This window comes from Euleptes europaea, chromosome 12 (assembly GCF_029931775.1).
Source record: "Euleptes europaea isolate rEulEur1 chromosome 12, rEulEur1.hap1, whole genome shotgun sequence".
Lineage (NCBI taxonomy): Eukaryota > Metazoa > Chordata > Lepidosauria > Squamata > Sphaerodactylidae > Euleptes > Euleptes europaea.
In genome coordinates, this window is record NC_079323.1 from 16,948,749 (window position 1) to 16,968,831 (window position 20,083).

Sequence of the window (20,083 nt, forward strand, 5' to 3'; positions counted from 1 at the left end):
GACATTTGTCATTAAATTTTACTGCTGTATTTATAGGTTGTGTGATGCTTTGATGCTTTATTACAAGGACTAGTACATCTTATAAATACACAGCTTGTGTTTTCAGTATACAAGTCTTTTCCTCTGTTTATTACATTGTAATGCATATCAAGAGTTTAATGTGTCAGCGTGTACAATATGTTCTGAGAGAGGAGATGGGGAGAATCCCTCACCCTAGCTTTGCTAAAGAGCCTACTCCACCTTCTCAAAAGTTACCACATGTATACCTTCGTTTTCTTCTATCAAGACATTTACAGGGTTCCCAGGAGCTCTCATTCACACACAGACTAATTCCTGTGCCATGGTCCATCCATCCATGCCTAGGATATGTGAGGGCAGGAAATAAATTGGGACTTGCTATTTCTTTTTCAAGATGGCCAAGTGAAGGGGGTAACGGGTAAGTCACATTTGTGCAAAGGGATAAAATTTTGGTACAGTGCTGAGAAGCTGGAAAGGTTCAGGAACTCTGACTTCCTCAGCCCATTTTCAGACATCTGGAAATGTAGAATGGTTAGTAGATTTACAGTGCAACCCTCAGAACAGTTTCCTGGGAGTAAGCCCTATTGAATAGACAAGATTGCTCTCCTAGGTTCTGACAAATCATGTTCTAGTTCACAAAATTACCCCTGTAACTTTGTTAGTCTTTAGATGTAGGTGTTGCTTACTACAATGGCATTCATAAAACAAAGAAAGTTGAATGGACCCATCCTACTAGACTTGTTCTAAGAGCCAACCCACAGAGAAAATATTGTTTGCTCTGTTTGATAACTGATCTCCAGGGTCTCAGGCAGAGAAGGGTCTTTCCCAATACCTACTACTCAAATGCTTTTGACTAGAAATGTCAAGGATTGATCCTGGGACCATCTACAGGTGAAGCATGCATGCTACCACTGAACCATGTCTAGGGTTTCCAACCTAGTGCTGACAACTGGTGGGAGACAGTTGAGATTGGGGGGAATGTAAACTTCCATTGCTCCAATGGTGCAAATCCAGAAGTGATGCCATTGTATCAGAGAGATACTCCAGGATTCCACTGAAACTCTATGGTAAAAGCATAGAGTTACAGTGGTACCCTAGATAGCACAGTGCACATCACATTGGGAGGGGCTGCAGCTCAGTGGTAGAGTGTCTGCTTGGCATGTGGAAGGTCCCATGTCCAATCCCCGGCATCTCTAGTTAAGAACCAAGAAGCAGGTGATGTGAAAGACCTCTGCCTGAGACCCCGGAGAGCAGCTGCCAGTCTGAATAAACACTACCAACTTTGATGGCCCAAAGGCTGATTCACTATAATGCAGCTTCCTGTGTCCTATGATGATGTCACTTCTGAGTTCATGCCCGAAGTAATGTCGCACCGGCCTACCCAACAGCAGCAGGGGACCAGAGATGCCAGGCTGAAAGTTTCCTGCCAGAGCTAAATACCTAGCCTTGGCCTTCCCTATAGAATTATATAGAATTATGGGTTGGGAAATACCTGGAGAATTTTTGGGCGGAGCCTGAGGAGGGCAGGGTTTGGGGAGGGGAGGGACTTCAATGCCGTAGAGTCCAATTGCCAAAGCGGCCATTTTCTCCAGGTGAACTGATCTCTGTCGCCTGGAGATCAGTGGTAATAGTGGGAGATCTCCAGCCACCACCTGAAGATTGGCAACCCTAATTATGGAATGTACCAATTAACAATCAACTACTTCTCCACTCTGCACATAGTGAGGTGGCACTTCAAAGAGAAATGGTTCATTCTTTCTGATATACCAACTGACTACATGGGAAGCCAAGGCAAGTGCGAATTTCTTAGAAGAGATGTTAATACGACAGATCCAGTTCCAACAATAGCACCACCTGATGCATTGTAATTACCTCTTCCCCGCAAATATGTCTTTAAAAAGAAAACTGGCACTCCTCCAGTCTGGTGTACAAATTACACGCTAATTAAAACCATACCAATACCTGAACTTCTGCATCTCAAAGCTGTAAAGCAAATTAGCATTTTATTTACTGGTCATTAGCATGAGGTGAAAAGCAGCTGAAAACACACTACTTTTAATAAGGTCACAATTACAGTAAATTACTTTTAAACTAATTGGCCACAATCAGCCCGAGATAAACATGTTGGACTTTTAAAGACAATGGAACATGCAGGAGAGAAAAAACAAACAAACAGGTGAGGAAGTATTTCCATTCCTGACATTGCTTGTTAACATACAGTAACAGCACGAACGTCTCTGACTTGCAAACACTACTTTCCTACAAGATAATTACTCAGAGCAGTAGGCAGCAGTGAACAATGAGTTGTAGGATTGCCAACCTACAGGTAGTAGCTGGAGACCTCCTGCTGTTATAACTGATCTCCAGCCGATAGAGATCAGTTCACTTTGGCAAGGGACTCTATGGAATTGAAGTCCCTCCCCTCTCCAAACCCTGCCCTGTTCAGGCTCCACCCTCAAAATCTCCAGGTATTTCCCAACCCAGAGCTGGCAACCCTAACCTCAGCCAAGATCTTCTGTTGCCACCATGCCTGCCGAGTAGGGTTGCCAGCGTCAGGTTGGGAAATACCTGGAGATTTGGGGGGTGGAGTCTGAAGAGGGTGGGGTTTGGAGAGGGGAGAGACTTTAATGCCATAGGGATGCCGGTCCCTCTTCGCCACTGGTGGGAGGTTTTTGGGGTGGAACTCGAGGAGGGTGGGGTTTGGGGAGGGGAGGGACTTTAATTGCATAGAGTCCAATTGCCAAGCGGCCATTTTCTCCAGGTGAACTGATCTCTATCAGCTGGAGATCAGTTGTAATAGCAAGAGATCTCCAGCCACCACCTGGAGGCTGGCAACCCTACTGCAGAGTGGGATAAGCACCTGGGGGGCTAAGGCCCCAGGTTCACATCCTGCCCAGCAGAGGCCTGGTAGCTATTGCAAAGGCCAGTTGCAAAATCTCCCTTGCAAGGTCTGGTCACCTTGGGGTCACCTTGGGCGCTGCTAGAACATTGTCAGGAGACACCTTGGCAGTGCTGGGCCCTCCCTGATCCCCTGAGGACTTTGCCCCCGAGGACTCCAAGTCACACGGCCGATCAGAGGAGATCATGACACGAACCACAAAACAACTCTATCAGCAGACCAACTTTGAATAACCCCACTCCTAGGGTTGCCAGATCCCTCTTTGCCATGGCAGGAGGTTTTGAGGGTGGAGCCTGGGGGGGCAGAGTTTGGGGAGAGGAGGGACTTCAATGCTATAAAGTCCAATTGCCAAAGCGGCCATTTTCTCCAGGTGAACTGATATCTATCGACTGGAGATCAGTTGTAATAGCAGATCTACAGCTAGTACCTGGAGGTTGGCAACCGTACCCACTCCTCTCAAACAACTCTCTTCTTCCCACTCTGTTTCCTTCTTAGAGTACTCAGCCATCCTTTATAAACCATACTAAGCCACCCCTTAAAAGAGGAAGACTCAACAAGAGATGGATGGACTCAATAAAGGAAGCCACAGCCCTCAGTTTGCAAAATCTGAGCAAGGCTGCCAAAGATAGGACATTTTGCAGGACTTTGATTCATAGGGTCACCATGAGTCGGAAGCGACTTGAAGGCACGTAACATACACACACAAGCCACCCCTAGGTGTTACTTGCATCCTGAGAGCAGGAAGCCTCTCCATCCTCCCTAATGTACCCGAACTTGCCTTAGCCACTGGAATTCTTGGTTCTCAGGGGAAAGATTTGAGGCTAAATAACTAGTATGCTGGTTGCTTAAGAAGTTTAGCTAAAATGTTGAAAACAGCAAGGGAAAGAACTTGGCGTGTTTTATGTCCCCTGCTGAAAAAACAAAGGGAACACAAATATGTGGGGTTGTCCTAGTACAATGAATGCTATTAGAAAGACACCAAATCACAGCTGCTGGAACTTTTTAAAAAAAAAACCAATTTAGGGAAGTTGTTTTCTCCAAACCACAGAAATCTGCATTTGATTTTAATCATACAACTAAGAAGAAGTACAGACCAGACTGCTATTTAAACAACAATTTTCTCATCTTTTCAGAATTTAAAACTGCATGTCCATGTTAATATATTTTTCCATTCTTCTCCACTGTGAAATCCAATAAGTATGCGGGCTAGATAAGACCACAGATCTACTTTCTAGCTCTCTGACTTCTTGTTGCAACGTGGGCAGTGAGCAGCTTTCCATTCTGTTGCTACACCATTTATATTGCATGCCACAACATTCTGAATGTGCACAATCGTTGCAACTGAAAGAACAATGAGACAAATTTCCTGCTATTGATCCAAGGAACTAGCTCTCTTAGGTTACAGAATAAGCCTTTTTAGAGAGAAAAGAAGCATTAGTTCAACAGTTTCTAAATGCATCCCAAACGACAGGCTGAACAAGGAATGTAGCAGGATATCCTTTGCAAGTGTGCAGACTTCCAGGTTTCACAGAATTATGCCTCATGAGCAGTTTCGTAGAACTCAAGAACCTGGGATATTGCTATGTCAACTTAAGTGAGGCTGGTGTCTATCATGAATCTCCTGTCCCGTAGGACAATCAATTTGGTCTACTAAAACATAGAATTTTACCTAACACTGTATTGTCTGTGAAATTCTCGGCAGTCTTCATTGTGTTGTTTTATATCATACGGTTTGTTGCATTGTTCTCCAGTTTTGCAATCCTGCTTTATTAAACAGATTATATAGTTTTCTTTTTTATAATAAAAGGGGAACAGAAAAAAGAGAGGGAAAACAGATAGGGATTTTAACATGTCATTTGTTACCTCCATGCCCAGAGTTAACCTTTATTTTCATTTCGCCCCACGCTAAGACCTGATATCATAATATAAAAAGCGTATGCTAGAACCTTAAGTTTTAATATTACTCCTAAACTATTCCTAGTTACTTAAAATACCGTATTTGAATCCCCCACCTGGACTCTTATATCTCAGTAGTTATTGGTTATCCTCCCCAGTCTCTTAATCCATGTTCAATAGTTGTGTCATATATATCTATTTTGTCAAACATTCAATGCAGATTATATAGTTTTTTAACGCATCCACCAGTTTTGTAATTCAGTTTTTTTATTGAGCTATTTGTGCTGCATTGTTGATAACTGTTAAGCTGTATTAATCAATAGTGAAAAAGAAGGACTACAAATGACATAAAAGCAGGAAGTGATGGCATCATGTCAGGCCAAGGCTTTAGGATTTACCTAGGATGTGGTGCCATCACTTCCAGTTAATGTGCAACACTGAATTGCCCCCCCCCCAATTATCCCTGACCACCCTGTCAAGCAACAGCAGGAAAGGGGGGTCAGTAGGGTTCTCAGGTCCCACCTGGTCACCCACGGGGGATGCCAGATCCAGGTTGAGAAACTCCTGGAGATTTGGGGGTGGGGCCTAGGGAGGCCAGGGACCTCAGTGGGGTACAATGCCACAGAGTCCACCCTCCAGGGGAACTGATCTCTGTAGTCTAGAGATGAGCTGTTATTCCAGGGGATCCCCAGGTCCCGCCTGAAGGCTGGCATCCCTAGGGGTCACAGCCAGGCAGTCTCTCACTACAGAGGGATACCTGGCCTCCTTTGTGCTTTGTGAAGCAGCCTTGTATCTTCCAGTGCTCTGAACTTTGCAGATTACAACACAGCTCATGCAAATTCCTGTTTCATTGAGTGTACCATGAAAGCTGTACTACTCCCACATTAAGTGTATCCAAACTGCTGGGGCCAGGAGAGAACTTTCATGCTCTCCAAACAGATTTGCAAGTTACTCTTTTATGGCTGCAGCTGATCTCGACCGGTTGTAAGCCACTCATGATACTTCAGAGGATCTCCTTATGGGGCTTGCAAATGAACCTTCCTTGACCTGCAATACAACTCCAAACGCTTGTGGCAAAAAATAAACAGCACTTCCTGTCATGATCAGGCCCGCACCGGATGATCTGGAAATAACTGAGGTCAGCTGTGTCTCACTGAAGCGAATGGGAACAGTACCCTGGGACTGACTGCATGGTCCATAAGCGCTGCTTGTTATATCATGAACTCAACTTGGGCCATTCGGGACACAAGGAGATTACACCAATGTTCTTTATTCCACGGGCAATTCTTCTCCCTCGGCCATTCGAAAGTCTGAACATTCTGTGACATCACAGCAGCCCTGGAGGAGGAGGGGCTTGCAGAAGGCAACTTACATAGATACAGCATTTTCATAGAGCAACCCTCTGGGAGCAAGTAGTGACTAGCTGAGAATTATTTTTTGTTCAGGAATTTAAGGAGCCCTGTCTCCTGTGTGAACGGAGAGTTGAAGAAGCCGCCTCCGCGGCGGTGAAAACACAAAGCATCCGGACAGCGTTCCGATCTCCCCCGTCTTTGGTCTTCTGCCTTCTGTCTTTCTTACCCGCAAGGAATGAGAGACTTACGAACTGGAGCAGAGTCTTTTTGACTAGATATTAAGGCACATGATTTGAGCTTTATTTATTACAGTCTGCTTATGCATTTGTACATGCTGGTGTTGCTTTTGAGTAGCCCTCGCTGCTTTTTAAGCATTATGTTCGTTTATAACATTGATAAGTTTCCTTTGACACACGTTCACACTTTCACTTTTGTACTCGTTAATACATGTTCTTGCAAGTATTTTGAGAGCCTTGTACAATCATTTTCCCTACCTGGCAGTTGGCAACCCTAGGTGGGAGGGGCTGAAATCAGGTTCACTGTATTTTAAGCTTTTCAGCAAGTTTTTCAAAAAAACATTTCTCACGGAGTTCAACTATATAAAGTCCTAGCTGCAGGGTATTTGGGGATGCCAGGAAGTCTATTCAGAAGGCCAGGCTTCCCCATTCCAAGTGTGACGTGTACTCAGACTGCCAAAACACAAATGTAGGAAGCCAGCTTAAAAAGAAACAAAACAAAAAAACAAAGACCAGCACTGAGGAATAAAACCAGGAATTGCTTGTGTACAATAGGAAGCTTGATGTCACCAATAATTTATTACTTACCAGAATAACAGAGACGCGCCACATTCCATATTAAACAAAAAAAAGTTTACTCGCTTGGGCTCTTATATCACTCTTATATCACTCAAACAATAAACTTATAGCCATTGCAACATAACTGTAGCCTCACCTGTACTACCCTCCGCCTACACAGATTATATTCTGTCTTTCAAAGTGTTGGTCAACCTTTATGGGAAATCCCGAATCACAATGGCTATATAGGGTTGCCAACCTCCAGGTAATAACTGGAGATCTCCTGCTATTATAACTGACCTCCAGCCGATAGAGATCAGTTCACCTGGAGAAAATGGCCTCGTTGGCATTTGTACTCTATGTCACTGAATTCCCTCCCCTCCCCAAACCCTGCCCTCCTCAGGCCCTGCCCCAAAAACCTCCCATTGGTGGCAAAGAGGGACCTGCCAACCCTATGAATATACCCTTTCCAGTGACATTTTTGTTTTCATAGATGGTCACACTTAGCCTGACAGGTATGAGTCTCCCAGCTGTTATTTTCCTGCCTCTTCATAAGCCCACCACAGATAGCAACCTCACAGGGCCTGTGAGGCCTCAGAAAGAAGGGGCAAGGATCTCAATTTCCAGATGGGGGTTGGAGATCTCCTGAAATTACAACTGATCTCCACACCACAGAGATCAATTCCCCTGGAGAAAAGGACTGCATTGGCGGACTCTATAGCATTATGCCTAAGGTTACCAGGTGCTTGCTAACGGCAGGCAAACGCCTGGCAGTTTTTGCCGATGGCTGCTGGTGCTCATCTGGTCACTGGGCAGAAGCAGGCTGGCAAAATGGCAGGGCGGCGAACTTTGTTGTTGTGCAATGATGTCATTTCTGGTGGGACCCAGAAGTGCCAGCATCGCACCAGGATAGGGTCGCCAACCTCCAGGTACTAGCTGGAGATCTCCTGCTATGATAATTGACCTCCAGCCGATAGAGATCAGTTCCCCTGGAAAAAACTGCCTCTTTGGCAATTGGACTCTATGACATTGAAGCCCCTCCCCTCCCCAAACCCCGCCCTCCTCTGGCAACCCTACACCAGGATGACACCATAGGACTCACCCAGAAACTCCTTAGACGTAGAATTTTGGAGTAAGTGCTAGAGTGTTTTCCCAGTGCAATTCCTGCATTTCTAGGTTGCACTGGAAATGACGGCATAGTGTGGTGATTATGCCCTACTGAGGTTTCTCCCCTCCCCAAACCCCTCCCTCCACCCCCAAATCTCCAGGAATATCCCAACCAAGAGCTGGCAACTTAAGAAGTGGGAGCGTTCTCAGTTTCCAGTGTTCTGCCTCTTCCTAGTTCTCTTAGCCTGCTCCCCTCACCATTCATGCTCCCTGATTCACCTGGCCTCTAGCACCGGTACTTCCTAAGAAGTCAGGGATGTTACTCGTCAGCTCTATAGCCCACTCCAAGCCTCATAAGACCATAAGAAACACCATGCTGGATCAGACCAAGGTCCATCAAGTCCAGCAGTTTGTTCACACAGTGGCCAGCCAGGTGCCTCTAGGAAGCCCCCGAACAAGACGACTGCAGTAGCATCCTGCCTGTGTTTCACAGCACCTAATATAGTAGGCGTGCTCACCTGATCCTGGAGAGAATAGGTATGCATCATGACTAGTATCCATTTTGACTAGTAGCCCTGAATAGCCCTCTCCTCCATGAACATGTCCACTCCCCTCTTAAAGCCTTCCAAGTTGGCAGCCATCACCACATCCTGGGGCAGGGAGTTCCACAATTTAACTACGTGTTGTGTGAAGAAAGGCCTCCGTCCTTTTCAGACTTTCCAGGCATTCTGCCAATCAGCTATGGTTACCTTTTAAAGAGAAATGGTCCCACAGCAGCCGTTCCCTGGCTTAAAGGCGGCTCACAGATAACTCAGCTGATTCCTCAACCTGTGCTCAGTCTATTTAAATGTCTACACTGATTGTGTAAACACCTTTGTTCCAAACAGCTTTTGCAGAAACCTAGTTTGTTTGTTTTTTGCTAGTGGTAATTTGCTGGTTATTTCAATTGATTTCATATGGCTGGACATTGTTCAAAATTAACTTAGTTCAGAAATATTTTTGTTAGTTGCCTTGAGTACCATTTTTGGAAGACCGGCAGGTTTGCATTCATAAATAACATCTCCGAGGTATACATTTTGGAACCACTGCATTATTTCGCTGCATCTAAAGAAGATTAAAATTGAGGAGGGGGTGGAGGTAGCAATACTGAAAACATTTAACCATGTGTAAAAGCGTAAGCAAGTCAGCATCTCTTTTTGAAATCCAGCTCACATAAACCCCTGGACTATGTGCAGGGTCACACTTGTACATCTTGAGAGATCTGTTTGTGTGCAGTGAGGAATGACTAAATTTAATAAATACAGCTCCTGGAAGTGCAGAGTGTACATCTAAAGAAGAGGTTGCCCTCTGTGTTTCTGCATGATTAACTGTTCTGCTTTCGTCTTTTTTTTAATTGGCTTGCACTGAAGATGTGCCATTTTGCCTCTTCTCTGGATTGGGCATGATTAGACCGTTCAGTTATGAAAAGATACAGCAGTGTTATCCTCCCTCATATGAGGCTGTTCAGTAGGCCTCTGCTTGAGTCACTGGTCTCAGACATGCCAACCAGATAGGCAGAAATACAAGAAATGGTTTCTATGGAATTGCAGCAAATCCCACTGAGGTCTACGGTAGCAAAACCAAAATGTAGTCTTGTAGCTTTTTGGAAGCATAAGCTTTGACAGATGAATGAAGAGATTCTTCAGTCAGCAGGTACATGGGGGTGAACAATGGGTTAAGAGGCCACGAAGCACGATGTGAAATTTCTATGCAAAACTCAGACGTATACAAGATAAGTACAGTAATCATTCATAGCACCCATTTTAATTCAGAAAGAAGGACCTCAGTTGTCAGATGCTTGGGGAACACGGCAACAGCACAATTTAAAGGTCTGACATGAAGAAGATTCCCGATTATCAAAATTGCACAGGTTATTGGAGTACCAGAAAGGACATCTCCTTCATCTTTTTTGCACAGATAATTCCCAGTGTCTGCCTACTATCTTTGGCCCCCATCATGCAATTCTTTCAGGAGAGTGACATTCTATGAACGAAAGAAAAATTATTCTTCAAAAAACAGAAAGAAAAGAAACGTATTTGAGGGAGTTCTTAAAGGTTGGTGCCGATAATACCATTCAGCAGTTTAAAAGCTGCTCTAACTCCCAAGACTGCTGGTGAGTTTATAATTGAAATATCTGCCTTAGCGTGATATACATCTATCTGATAAAACCAGGCCTGCTACTGCTGGCTCTTTTGTTGAACTCCATTGTATTGATCACAACTGAGTCAGAGTTGTAATTTCCCTAGTTTCTTTAGTTCTCAAAGAGAACAATATAGCTAATGAAACACTGTAGTGGTTAAACACATCCATTGCAAACTAGAAGTTCTATGTTCAAATCTTGGCTTAGCCCAGAAATGGGAGGCTATCCTGTAAGGCAATCCTGAATGAGGCAGGGGCTGAGGCTCTTTAGGAGCCAGCGTGACCCCACGCCGGCATAGGTGCGACCTTATCATGGAATAAAGTGGCACCTATGCCAGCACGGGGGCAAATACGCCAGCGCCAGGGAGCCATACCACTGCACAGGGCTTCGGTGCTGGTGCTGCTATGCCAGCAGTGAAATTTAGAAGGGGGAGCCCGTGACATGGGGGGGGGGATTCCCAGGGCATTCCTGGGGACAAGAACCCCTTTGGTCCTGGGAACACCCCCCTCGAGCTGCGGCATGACTACTCCACCGTTTTTGGTGGCGTAGCCTCGCTGTTTGCTATGGGGGCATTTTCCCTATTTTATCTTTTAAACTGCTTTCACTGCAGATCTACCACCCCTTTAGGAATGAGCTATAGCTCTCAGTCTTACAGAGCAATCCTAAACAGAGCTATCCAGTGTAAACCCATTTAAATGGGCTTAGACTTCCACTTTCTGTACCTGACCCCATTGTGTGGAAGTATTTATCTTCATTGTACGGCCACGTTCAAAATTAGGTTTAAAAATGAGATGAGCTTTCATATTTTCACAGCCCTTGTTTTGTGTCTCTCAACGAGGCTTTTGCTTCTGGAACCTCTAGCCCCACAAACCAACGTATCTCTCTGGGTTTCCCAACACTTGTCTTTGCACAGAAGGGGCCTTTAGTTGGTGAAAAAGATACATGGAGTCGCCATATTTAAACTAGTTAAACCAAATGTGTTCTTCCTCAAGGCTATTGGCAATAGTAACCCAAAAGGTTATTTTCCCATTGTCTGACAGATTTTTATTTTATTTTTTGCCAGTGAGCTCCCAACCTCAGATCCTTGTATTCTGCAGCAGTCAAAAGACCTGGATCCCCCAGAGATGTCTTTGCAAATCTGCAAGTTAAGGCTGCTGGAATCTGGACATGAGCCCAGAGTATTTTACTGAATTAGGTTTTGTCCTTGCATTGTAATTAAAGTAGCAATGTTGGAACATGTTCAGGACAGACCTTTTAAAAGTCATCTCCTTTGTGTCAGCAATTCCCAGCTAGTAGGTCAGGACACCACCGAACATCACAGAAACTGTATTAGCTAGAGCCAGTTTGCCAGTACAAGCATACCTTGGAGATACTGCTAGTTTGGCTCCAGACCACCACAATAAAGCAAATATCACAATAAAGCAAGTCACATGAATTTTTTGGTTTCCCAGTACATCTAAAAGTTATGTTAACACTACACTGTAGTCTATTACATGTGCAATAGCATTATGTCTAAAAAATGTACAGTAATAATAATGAAAAACTATGAAATATTGTGAGAATTACCAAAATGTGACACAGACATGAAGTGAGCCCGTGCTCACAGTGAAATGAGAAATTTGAAATTATTCCCACAATCAACCTTTATAGTATCTAGATTCAGAAGGTTTCAAATAAGAGGATGTTAGCCATTTCCAGACATTAGGAAGAATTTTCTAACAGAGTGGTTCCTCAGTGGAACAGGCTTCCTCGCGAGGTGGTAAGCTCTCCTTCCCTGGTGGTTTTTAAGCAAAGGCTAGATGGCCATCTATCAGCAATACTGATTCTATGACCTTCAGCAGTTCATGAGAGGGAGGACATCTTGGACATCTTCTGGGCATGGAGTAGAGGTCACTGGGGGGGGTGGGGAGGTAGTTGTGAATTTCCTGCATTGTGCAGGGGGTTGGACTAGATCAGGGGTGGGGAACGTCAGGCCCGGGGGCCTTTTAAGGCCCGCAAAGTCATTTGGTCTGGCCCTTCATGGGTCCTGGCAGATCTCTAGCTCAGAAGGATCTAAGACTGGTGATCCGCCCTCTCCCATGGACAGGAATAGCCTCTATTCAAGGCAGATGTTAGTTTGTTTTTCTGAGAAAATGAACGTTTTTCTCCCCCTTGCAGAAGAGTCGTTGGCTATGGAGCTGCTAGGACCACCCAAGAAACTGTGTTAACCCTTTCCCACCCGGGCCATGGAGAAACATATTTCCTCTGTACTACAAGAGGACTGGGGGCAGAAGTGGTGACAATGGAGGAGTTAAAAGGGGCAGGGCCAGAATGCGTGGGCGGGGGGAGTTCTTGCGGCTCTGTTGGCTAATTTTTAAGTTGATAATTTTGTATGGCCCCGCAAATGATGTTATAAATATCCAAATGGCCCTTGGCAGAAAAAAGTTTCCCTACCCCTGGACTAGATGATCCTGGTGGTCCCTTCCAACTCTATGATTCTATGCTGTTGGGAAAATGGCACCGATGGACCTGCTCAAAAACACAATATCTACGAAGTGCAATAAAGCAAGGTATGCCTATATTTGGATAAATAGAGGAAGAATAAGGCATACAACTTAAAGCCCAGAAAACGTTCCTGGAAAACAGGAAACAGTATCTTCTAAAAACACCCAGGCTCCACCAAACATCCCTGGATATTGCACTATTGTTGCGCCATAGCAACGGTTCACAACTGGATTTTGCTGTGTAGACAAGACAATCCAGGTACAAATGGCTGCTATAGGGCCATGATGGTGCAATGTCCAGTAATGTGTGAAGGCAGGCATACCGGGTGAGAGTGGAGAGCCAGTTAGGCATGATGCACATCGCACACTCACCCCACTGTTGTCCACACTGACACGTGTAAATAGGGAGGTCTTCAGTCTCGACTAAATAATAGCTAGCAAATGTGGATTATAATGGCTGGGGTGTGGATATTGGTGGAGTACAGTGCATTAGCACGCAGTATGCACACACTCTTGTGAGATCCCAGGGAGGGATGGTTGAGCCACCCCGTTGTCTGAGGTAGGAGGAAATAAATATAGAGACATGAAACGGTGTTATGCCAAGTTGAGTCATTGGCTCCTGTAGCTCAGTATTGTCCACTTGAGGCAGCTGTCCAGGGTCTAAGTCAAAGGCCTTTCCCCAACACCTGCGACCTGAATGCAAAGCCTGTTCTCAAGCACTGAGCCAAAGACTGTTCCCTCAGCAACAACGATTCATTTATAAGCGAGAAACAAGAGAGGCGGTGGCCGGACCTGTTCCCTGCCACATAATAAGGCAGAAGGATTTTAAACCGGAATCGTTTGGTCCCAGCATTTGCTTTTCTCAACTAAGCTCAGGCTTAGGAGCTACAGGACGGTTCTGTAAGGAGAAATTCAAAGAATACTAGAAAAGATCTACTGTCATGTCATCTTGTTTGGAGAAGCACTCTTTAGGGGGTTGTGGTAGTTCTACGGTGGCACCCTGCTAGATTGTCGGAAGTGGACCGGTGTACAATGGATCCTATAGACAAACACTTTGTCACAGTAGCATCTTGAGAACTGACTCAAGTACAGTGGCCATGGCCCTGACCTGGATGGCCCAGGCTAGCCCTATATCATCAGATCTCAGAAGCTAAGGAGGTCAGCCCTGGTTCGTACGCAGATGGGAGACCACCAAGGAAGTCTAGGGTTGCTTTGCACAGGCAGCCAATGTCAAACGTCTCTGAATGTCTCTACAGGGTCGCCATAACTTGGCTTTGACTTGATGGCACTTGCCACCTCCACATGGCCATGGAGTCCCATCTGGTCAAGAACTGGATCCTTCTATTCCAGCCGCTCAGGGTTTCACACACTGAATACCAGACAGTGGGCATTTATGCATGGGAGTTTTACCTGGGGTTCCATGCTCGCTCAACCCATGCTTTTCTCTTGTGTATTCCAAAATAGCTATGCACCAGCAAAAGCCACTAAGCTCCAATCCGGAAGCATCTCCCCACCCCTTGAAATGCTGCTTTGTAATTGGCTGTAGTGCTTACTGTGAGAGAAATGTCCAGTCCCCCGCCCCCCGCCGTGAGAACCCAAGTACCATGTTAAAAAGCATTTTAAAAAGAAAACAAAACGGAGCTCTCTGAAAGGAACGGGGGGGGAGGGGGAAGAAACCCAACCTTCGTTTTAAAATCCTTTCTTCTGCCCAGAAAGAACTCCAAGGAAGCAGGGAGCATTTGAGTCCCCGCCCCTTGACACACTGCTTTGTAATTGGCGGTGGTTCTTACTGGGAGAAAAACATACCCGCCCCAAGCTTCCAGATCCCGCGCTGTGGCTTATGCATGGGGATATCAAGTGGGTTGAGCTCAGGGGAGATGGAAGAATCGGGTTAATAGAGGGTCAGGAAGTCCCAGGATTTGTGAGGGCTGGCAGCAAGGTCATCTCTAATGGAGAGAAAACTCATGCATAACTCCCAGGAACAACCAAGTCAGACCGGGGGCGAGCATGAGTGAAAGTACCCATGCATAACCGACCAGTGTTTACAAACATCACTACACAATGATCAGGGAGGGGAACAAGGGCCAGACAAGCCTGCTGAATAAGTAGTCGGAGCTCAGCCCCAATCATGCATCCCTTTGGCAAAACAGAAGAGGATCACCGTGGAACTGCTGTGGGCTGCAAAGACCACAAGGCCAAGTAGTTAGTATGGCGTTATATCCTGCACTATTGTATACATTTTCCCCAGGGAACTTCTTCTGAATGTCTAATTTTGCTGAACCAAGAATGGAGGGGAACCCCATTCAGTTGTGCCCTGAGAAGTCTGTGATGCAAATAAATAAAACAGAAGCTCCCTGACCAAGAAAAACGATTCTGTCTAAGAGATAATACACCTATCGCAGCCCTTCGGACTTGTTTGAGACCTTTCAAGTGCTATTTTTCCTTCAAGGGCTTTCTGTTGTAAACATTTGCTATAGAGAATTATTGAGTTCCAGCTGTTCGCAGCTGTAAATCATTGCATGTCTAATATTTACACAGCGGGGGGCAGAATTCATTCACTGCTGCTTGTTCCCCTCCTGCATTCCTTCTTCCACTCAACTCCCTGTGAAAGAAAACAAAAGCTCACCCAGAAATATTTCCAACTTTTGGTTCTGTTTGAATCACAGCCAAATCGCAAGATGTCATAGTTCTGCTGTACACAGCATTGGCCAGGCCGCACCTGGAGTATCGTGTGCATTTCTGGAGGCCTCACTTCAAAAAGGATTTGGACAAAATTGAGCGGGTGCAGAGGAGAGCAACGAGGATGATCGGGGGCCTGGAGACCAAGCCCTGTGAGGAAAGGTCGGGGGAGTTGGGAATGCTCAGTCTGGAGAAGAGGAGGTTGAGGGGGGACATGATTGCTCTCTTTAATTATTTGACGGGCTAGTCACAGTTCTCTCAGAACTCTTTCAGACCCACCAACCTCACAAGGTGTCTGTTGTGGGGAGAGGAAGGGAAGGCGATTGTAAGCCGCTTTGAGACCCCTTAAAGGTAGGCTAGCCTGATCTCGTCAGATCTCAGGAGCTAAGCAGGGTCAGCCCTGGTTAGTATTTGGATGGGAGACCACCAAGGAATACCAGAGTTGCTGTGCAGAGGAAGGCACTGGCAAACCACCTCTGTTAGTCCCTTGCCATGAAAACCCCAGAAGGGGTTGCCATAAGTCGGCTGCGACTTGACGGCACTTTACACACACACACACACACACACTCACTTAGAGGAGGGCAGGGAGCGACTCCTTTTGGCAGGCTGGATATTAGGATTTTTTTTTTTTTACACTAAGAGTTGTTCGGCAGTGGAGTCAGGTACCTAGGGAGGTGGTGAGCTCCCCCTCACTGGCAGTCTTTAAGCAGAGGTTGGACAAGCACTTGTCAGGGATGCTCTCTAGGGCCTAGGCTGATCCTGCATTAAGCAGGGGGTTGGAGTAGATGGCCTGTATGGCCCCTTCCAACTCTATTATTCTATGAAAAGGCCCGCCATTTCAATATAAGCTCAAGTCATTGTGAAGCTTTATGTGTTTATTTATTTGGGCTAGATGCTTTACAAACAGACAAAGAAGACACACTCTATTCATACTGTCTATCATTTGTTCTACAGCTAAGAACACTAAGAAATTATTGCGAACAGACAACACTACTACATGCTGAGTGATAGAACTCATTTTCTCATAGAACTCATTTTCCGTCCCAGGATTCTCCTCCCAAGCATGGATAGGAGACCATTTAGAACTTGTCAATCTGTGGAACAGGAAGAGATCTTAGGGAAGACGTGATGTTCCAAAATGGAGAGGATCCTTCCTTCCCTCACCAGTAACAACCCTGGCAAGTGGACCCTCCTTGATCCACACTGGATTTACACAGCGAACTGCACCCCTCCGTTCCCCAGAGTAGTTCCAGAAGAGCCCCTGCTTTCTGCTTTTTAAGGGTGATGATGCCCTATTCCTTTTCTGAGAAGTCTGAGTCAGAACAACAGCTCACTGCCTCTTGCATTCAGCAGTAGGCAGCATATGCCCACTTGCATGCAAGAGTCTACACACATGGTCAGCTACCTGCTGCTGGGTTGGCCGTCAGGGGACCACGTATTCTAAGTGACTCTATTTTTAGATTGGGGGGGAACCCAAGTTTTCAAAGCTTGAGAAACAAAGATCATGTAAGAAGAAAGTGGCAGCTTTCAACTTGTGCAGAACATAGTTCCTCTTACTGTTAACCTGACCATACTGCCTGCCAACCCTCTCCTTAAAATTAGAGAGGCAGGTGTTTTGGATCAGAAGATGTCCTAGGCACACCTGAGCTCCAACACCTCTCATTTTAGATACTGGCTATGGTCAGGATCTAGTAATCCCATGGAAATGTTCCATAAATTGCACTCAGATGTTCGCAGATAGCGGTGATTCCTTTCTCCCCATTTCCTGGAGAAGTGTTACAAGTATGCGATTGCAGACAATGAAAGAAAAACGAAAGACCGCCTGTCGGGTGTTGAGAACAGGCTACTTCAAAGCACAACTGCAATTTTCAACCTGGTAAGAGCAAGCCCTACTCATCTGGACAGCTATGCTTTCCCTGAAGCTCCCAGGATAAATTCAGACTACCGTCTACTCTCCCTCTCCCCAGCTAGAAAATAAGTTCTGTTTTGTTCGCAGTCACCCAGCAGAGTGAAGTTGTCTGAAGAACACCAACATACACTGACCGTCATATCCATCCTACTCTGAACAAATTCCAATGCCAAACTTTCTAGCTGTAGAGTGGAAACATTAGCTTACAGCCTATTTAAGCGAGAGCTGGACTCCATCCAGGGCTGATTACTCAGGATTGTCTGGATCTGAAACCACCAACAATCTCTTCACATCTGGATGAAGCTTCCGTATCATAGATCATCCTTTCTGACCATGCCTCTCTAAGGTCCCAGACAAAGTATTTTCACCCTTACCTTGCTATTGTGGTTTTGAAGCTATCGATGGGCAAGATTGGATCATGGGACATCATGCACATGAAGTGGACACTACCATTGACCAATGAGTCCTTGGCCACTCACCTATTGGGGCAAATCTCCTGGATCAGAGGGTGCAACTTCAGAACACAAGAACATAAGGAAGGCCATGCTGGATCAGTCCAAGGTCCATCAAGTCCAGCAGCCTGTTCACAGTGTGGCCAACCAGGTGCCTCTAGGAAGCCCCCAAACAAGACAACTACAGCAGCATTGTCCTGCCTGTGTTCCACAGCACCAAATATAATAGGCATGCTCATCTGATCCTGGAGAGAACAGGCATGCACCATGACTAGTATCCATTTTGACTAGTAGCCATAAATACCCCTCTCCTCCACGAGGAATTCCAAACTTCCAAATCTGAATGTGTCCCCTGCCTTTCTAGCATGAGCACTTATTGGATTCTTTCAGCTGTCTTTCCATTGGATTCCTACCATTTGGTGAATCTATACTGCAGACTATGCAGGGGACATGCCTTCACAGTTTCCCCATCATAATATGGAAAGCACTTCAGTATTGAGAATATGCAATACAGGATTTATGATGACCTGTTGCATAATGCTCTGTATATTGTGCTTTCCAGGGCATGCACATTACATGTTCGTACACTTGACACATTCATGAATTTCCCACACATTGGATGATCCTGAGTGATCATCTAAATCCTGGTTTCATGCAGTTTCCTACATATAAGCATTTTCCGTGTAGGGAATTGGTGGTCCCATATGTGATTGGGGGTAGGGATCAGATGCATGTAATCCATTTAGTCCCCAAAGAATGTGCATACTTCAGCTCCTGGCTCACCCCAACCTGCCCACAGGGTCAAAAAATGTGATCTCATAACTAAAATCTAATCCAGTTCCTGTTGTCCTCTCTGGGATGTCCTAGCAGCAACATCTCTCTTTTCTAGAACATCTTCCTAGACCTCTAGTGAGACAGTATGGTGCATTTTTTAACTCAAAGCAAGCCCTGCTGGATTCAACAAGCTTTACTCTCCAGTAAACATGCACACTTCAAGAGTCACTGGAAAAGACAGTCATGCTAGGAAAAGTTGAGGGCAGCAGGAAAAGAGGAAGACCCAACAAAAGATGGATTGACTCAATAAAGGAAGCCACAGCCCTCAGTTTGCAAAACCTGAGCAAGGCTGTCAAAGATAGGACATTTTGGAGGACATTGATTCATAGGGTCGCCATGAGTCGGAAGCAACTTGACGGCACTTAACACACACACAAACATGCACAGGTTTGCACCCCAAAGTGATAAACCAACACGGGCAGCTGCTGCAGGAGATGATCTATAGCTGCTCTAAAGTTCTTCTGAAAGTTCTGCATTTCTTAGATGGAAAGGACTTCATGTAGGAAGAAACCCAACACCCACCTATCCAGTGAAGGTGCCCAGCCAGGAAGAAGCTACAGCTAGACTTGGCTTAACAATGACTTTATGAGGCTCTAGGTGTGGGTTTCATGTGCCAAACGCTTTGTGTATAAGACATCCCTTTGGACACATGAACACATGAAGCTGCCTTATACTGAACCAGACCCTTGGTCGATCAAAGTCAGGATTGTCGACTCAAGACCGGCAGCGGCTCTCCAGGGTCTCAGGCGGAGGTCTTTCACATCACCTACCTGCCTGGACCCTTTAACTGGAGATGCCGGGGATTGAACCTGGGACCTTCTGCATGCCAAGCAGAGGCTCTACCACCGAGCCACAGCCCCTCCCCAAAAATCAATTAATTTAAAAGCAATTGCTGAAATGTGTGTGCGTGTGTGTGGGGGGGTAAATCGTCTGCATCCCCCCTCCAATCCTCCCTTGTCTCCTTTTCATTCAAGCGCGCCTCTCCCCATAACTTCCAGGGGGCGCCTTTCCACCACCTCCCGGCTTTGGCGCCCGCCCGGTCCGCTCCCCCCGTCCCAAGCGGCGGCCAGAGAAAGAAGCGACTCACCGTCTCTCCGCAGGTTCGAGGCTCGCAGCGCTCGGATAGATCCGCCCTGGGCGCCGGCGGCGGAGCCCTGCCGGGGGCAAAAGTTGGCCCAGGCCACGGCGTACAGGAGGAAGGGCGCCGGCGGTTGCATCGGGACCCCTTGAGGCACAGAGTCCCAAAGAATAATAATAATAATTAAAAAAAAAAAAAACCCAAAGCGCCTCCCTCTTCCAAAGGAGAGATCGTCTTTCTCGGCGCACTTTCCTGCAAGCGGGCAGATGCGTGCTCGCTCTCTCGCGATCTACTCTCCGATCCCCCAGAACTTTTTGTATTGGCTGGCTGCAGGGATGCGGGGAGGAGGGGGAAGCGCCTGGGCCAAGTGGCGGCGAGGACGGGGGGCAGGTTGCCCTCCCCT

At 46.0% G+C, this 20,083-nt stretch overlaps 1 protein-coding gene across 1 annotated transcript in view; it reads right to left on the reverse strand.

Annotated features, from left to right (window-relative positions):
• PDGFD (platelet derived growth factor D) overlaps positions 1–19,819 on the reverse strand; it is a 165,285-nt gene extending 145,466 nt beyond the window's left edge. The window contains exon 1 of the mRNA XM_056858559.1: positions 19,690–19,819. Within this exon, the coding sequence (XP_056714537.1) occupies positions 19,690–19,819 (130 nt within the window). The remainder of the gene's footprint in view (positions 1–19,689) is intronic.
• Between the last annotated feature and the right edge of the window lie 264 nt (positions 19,820–20,083).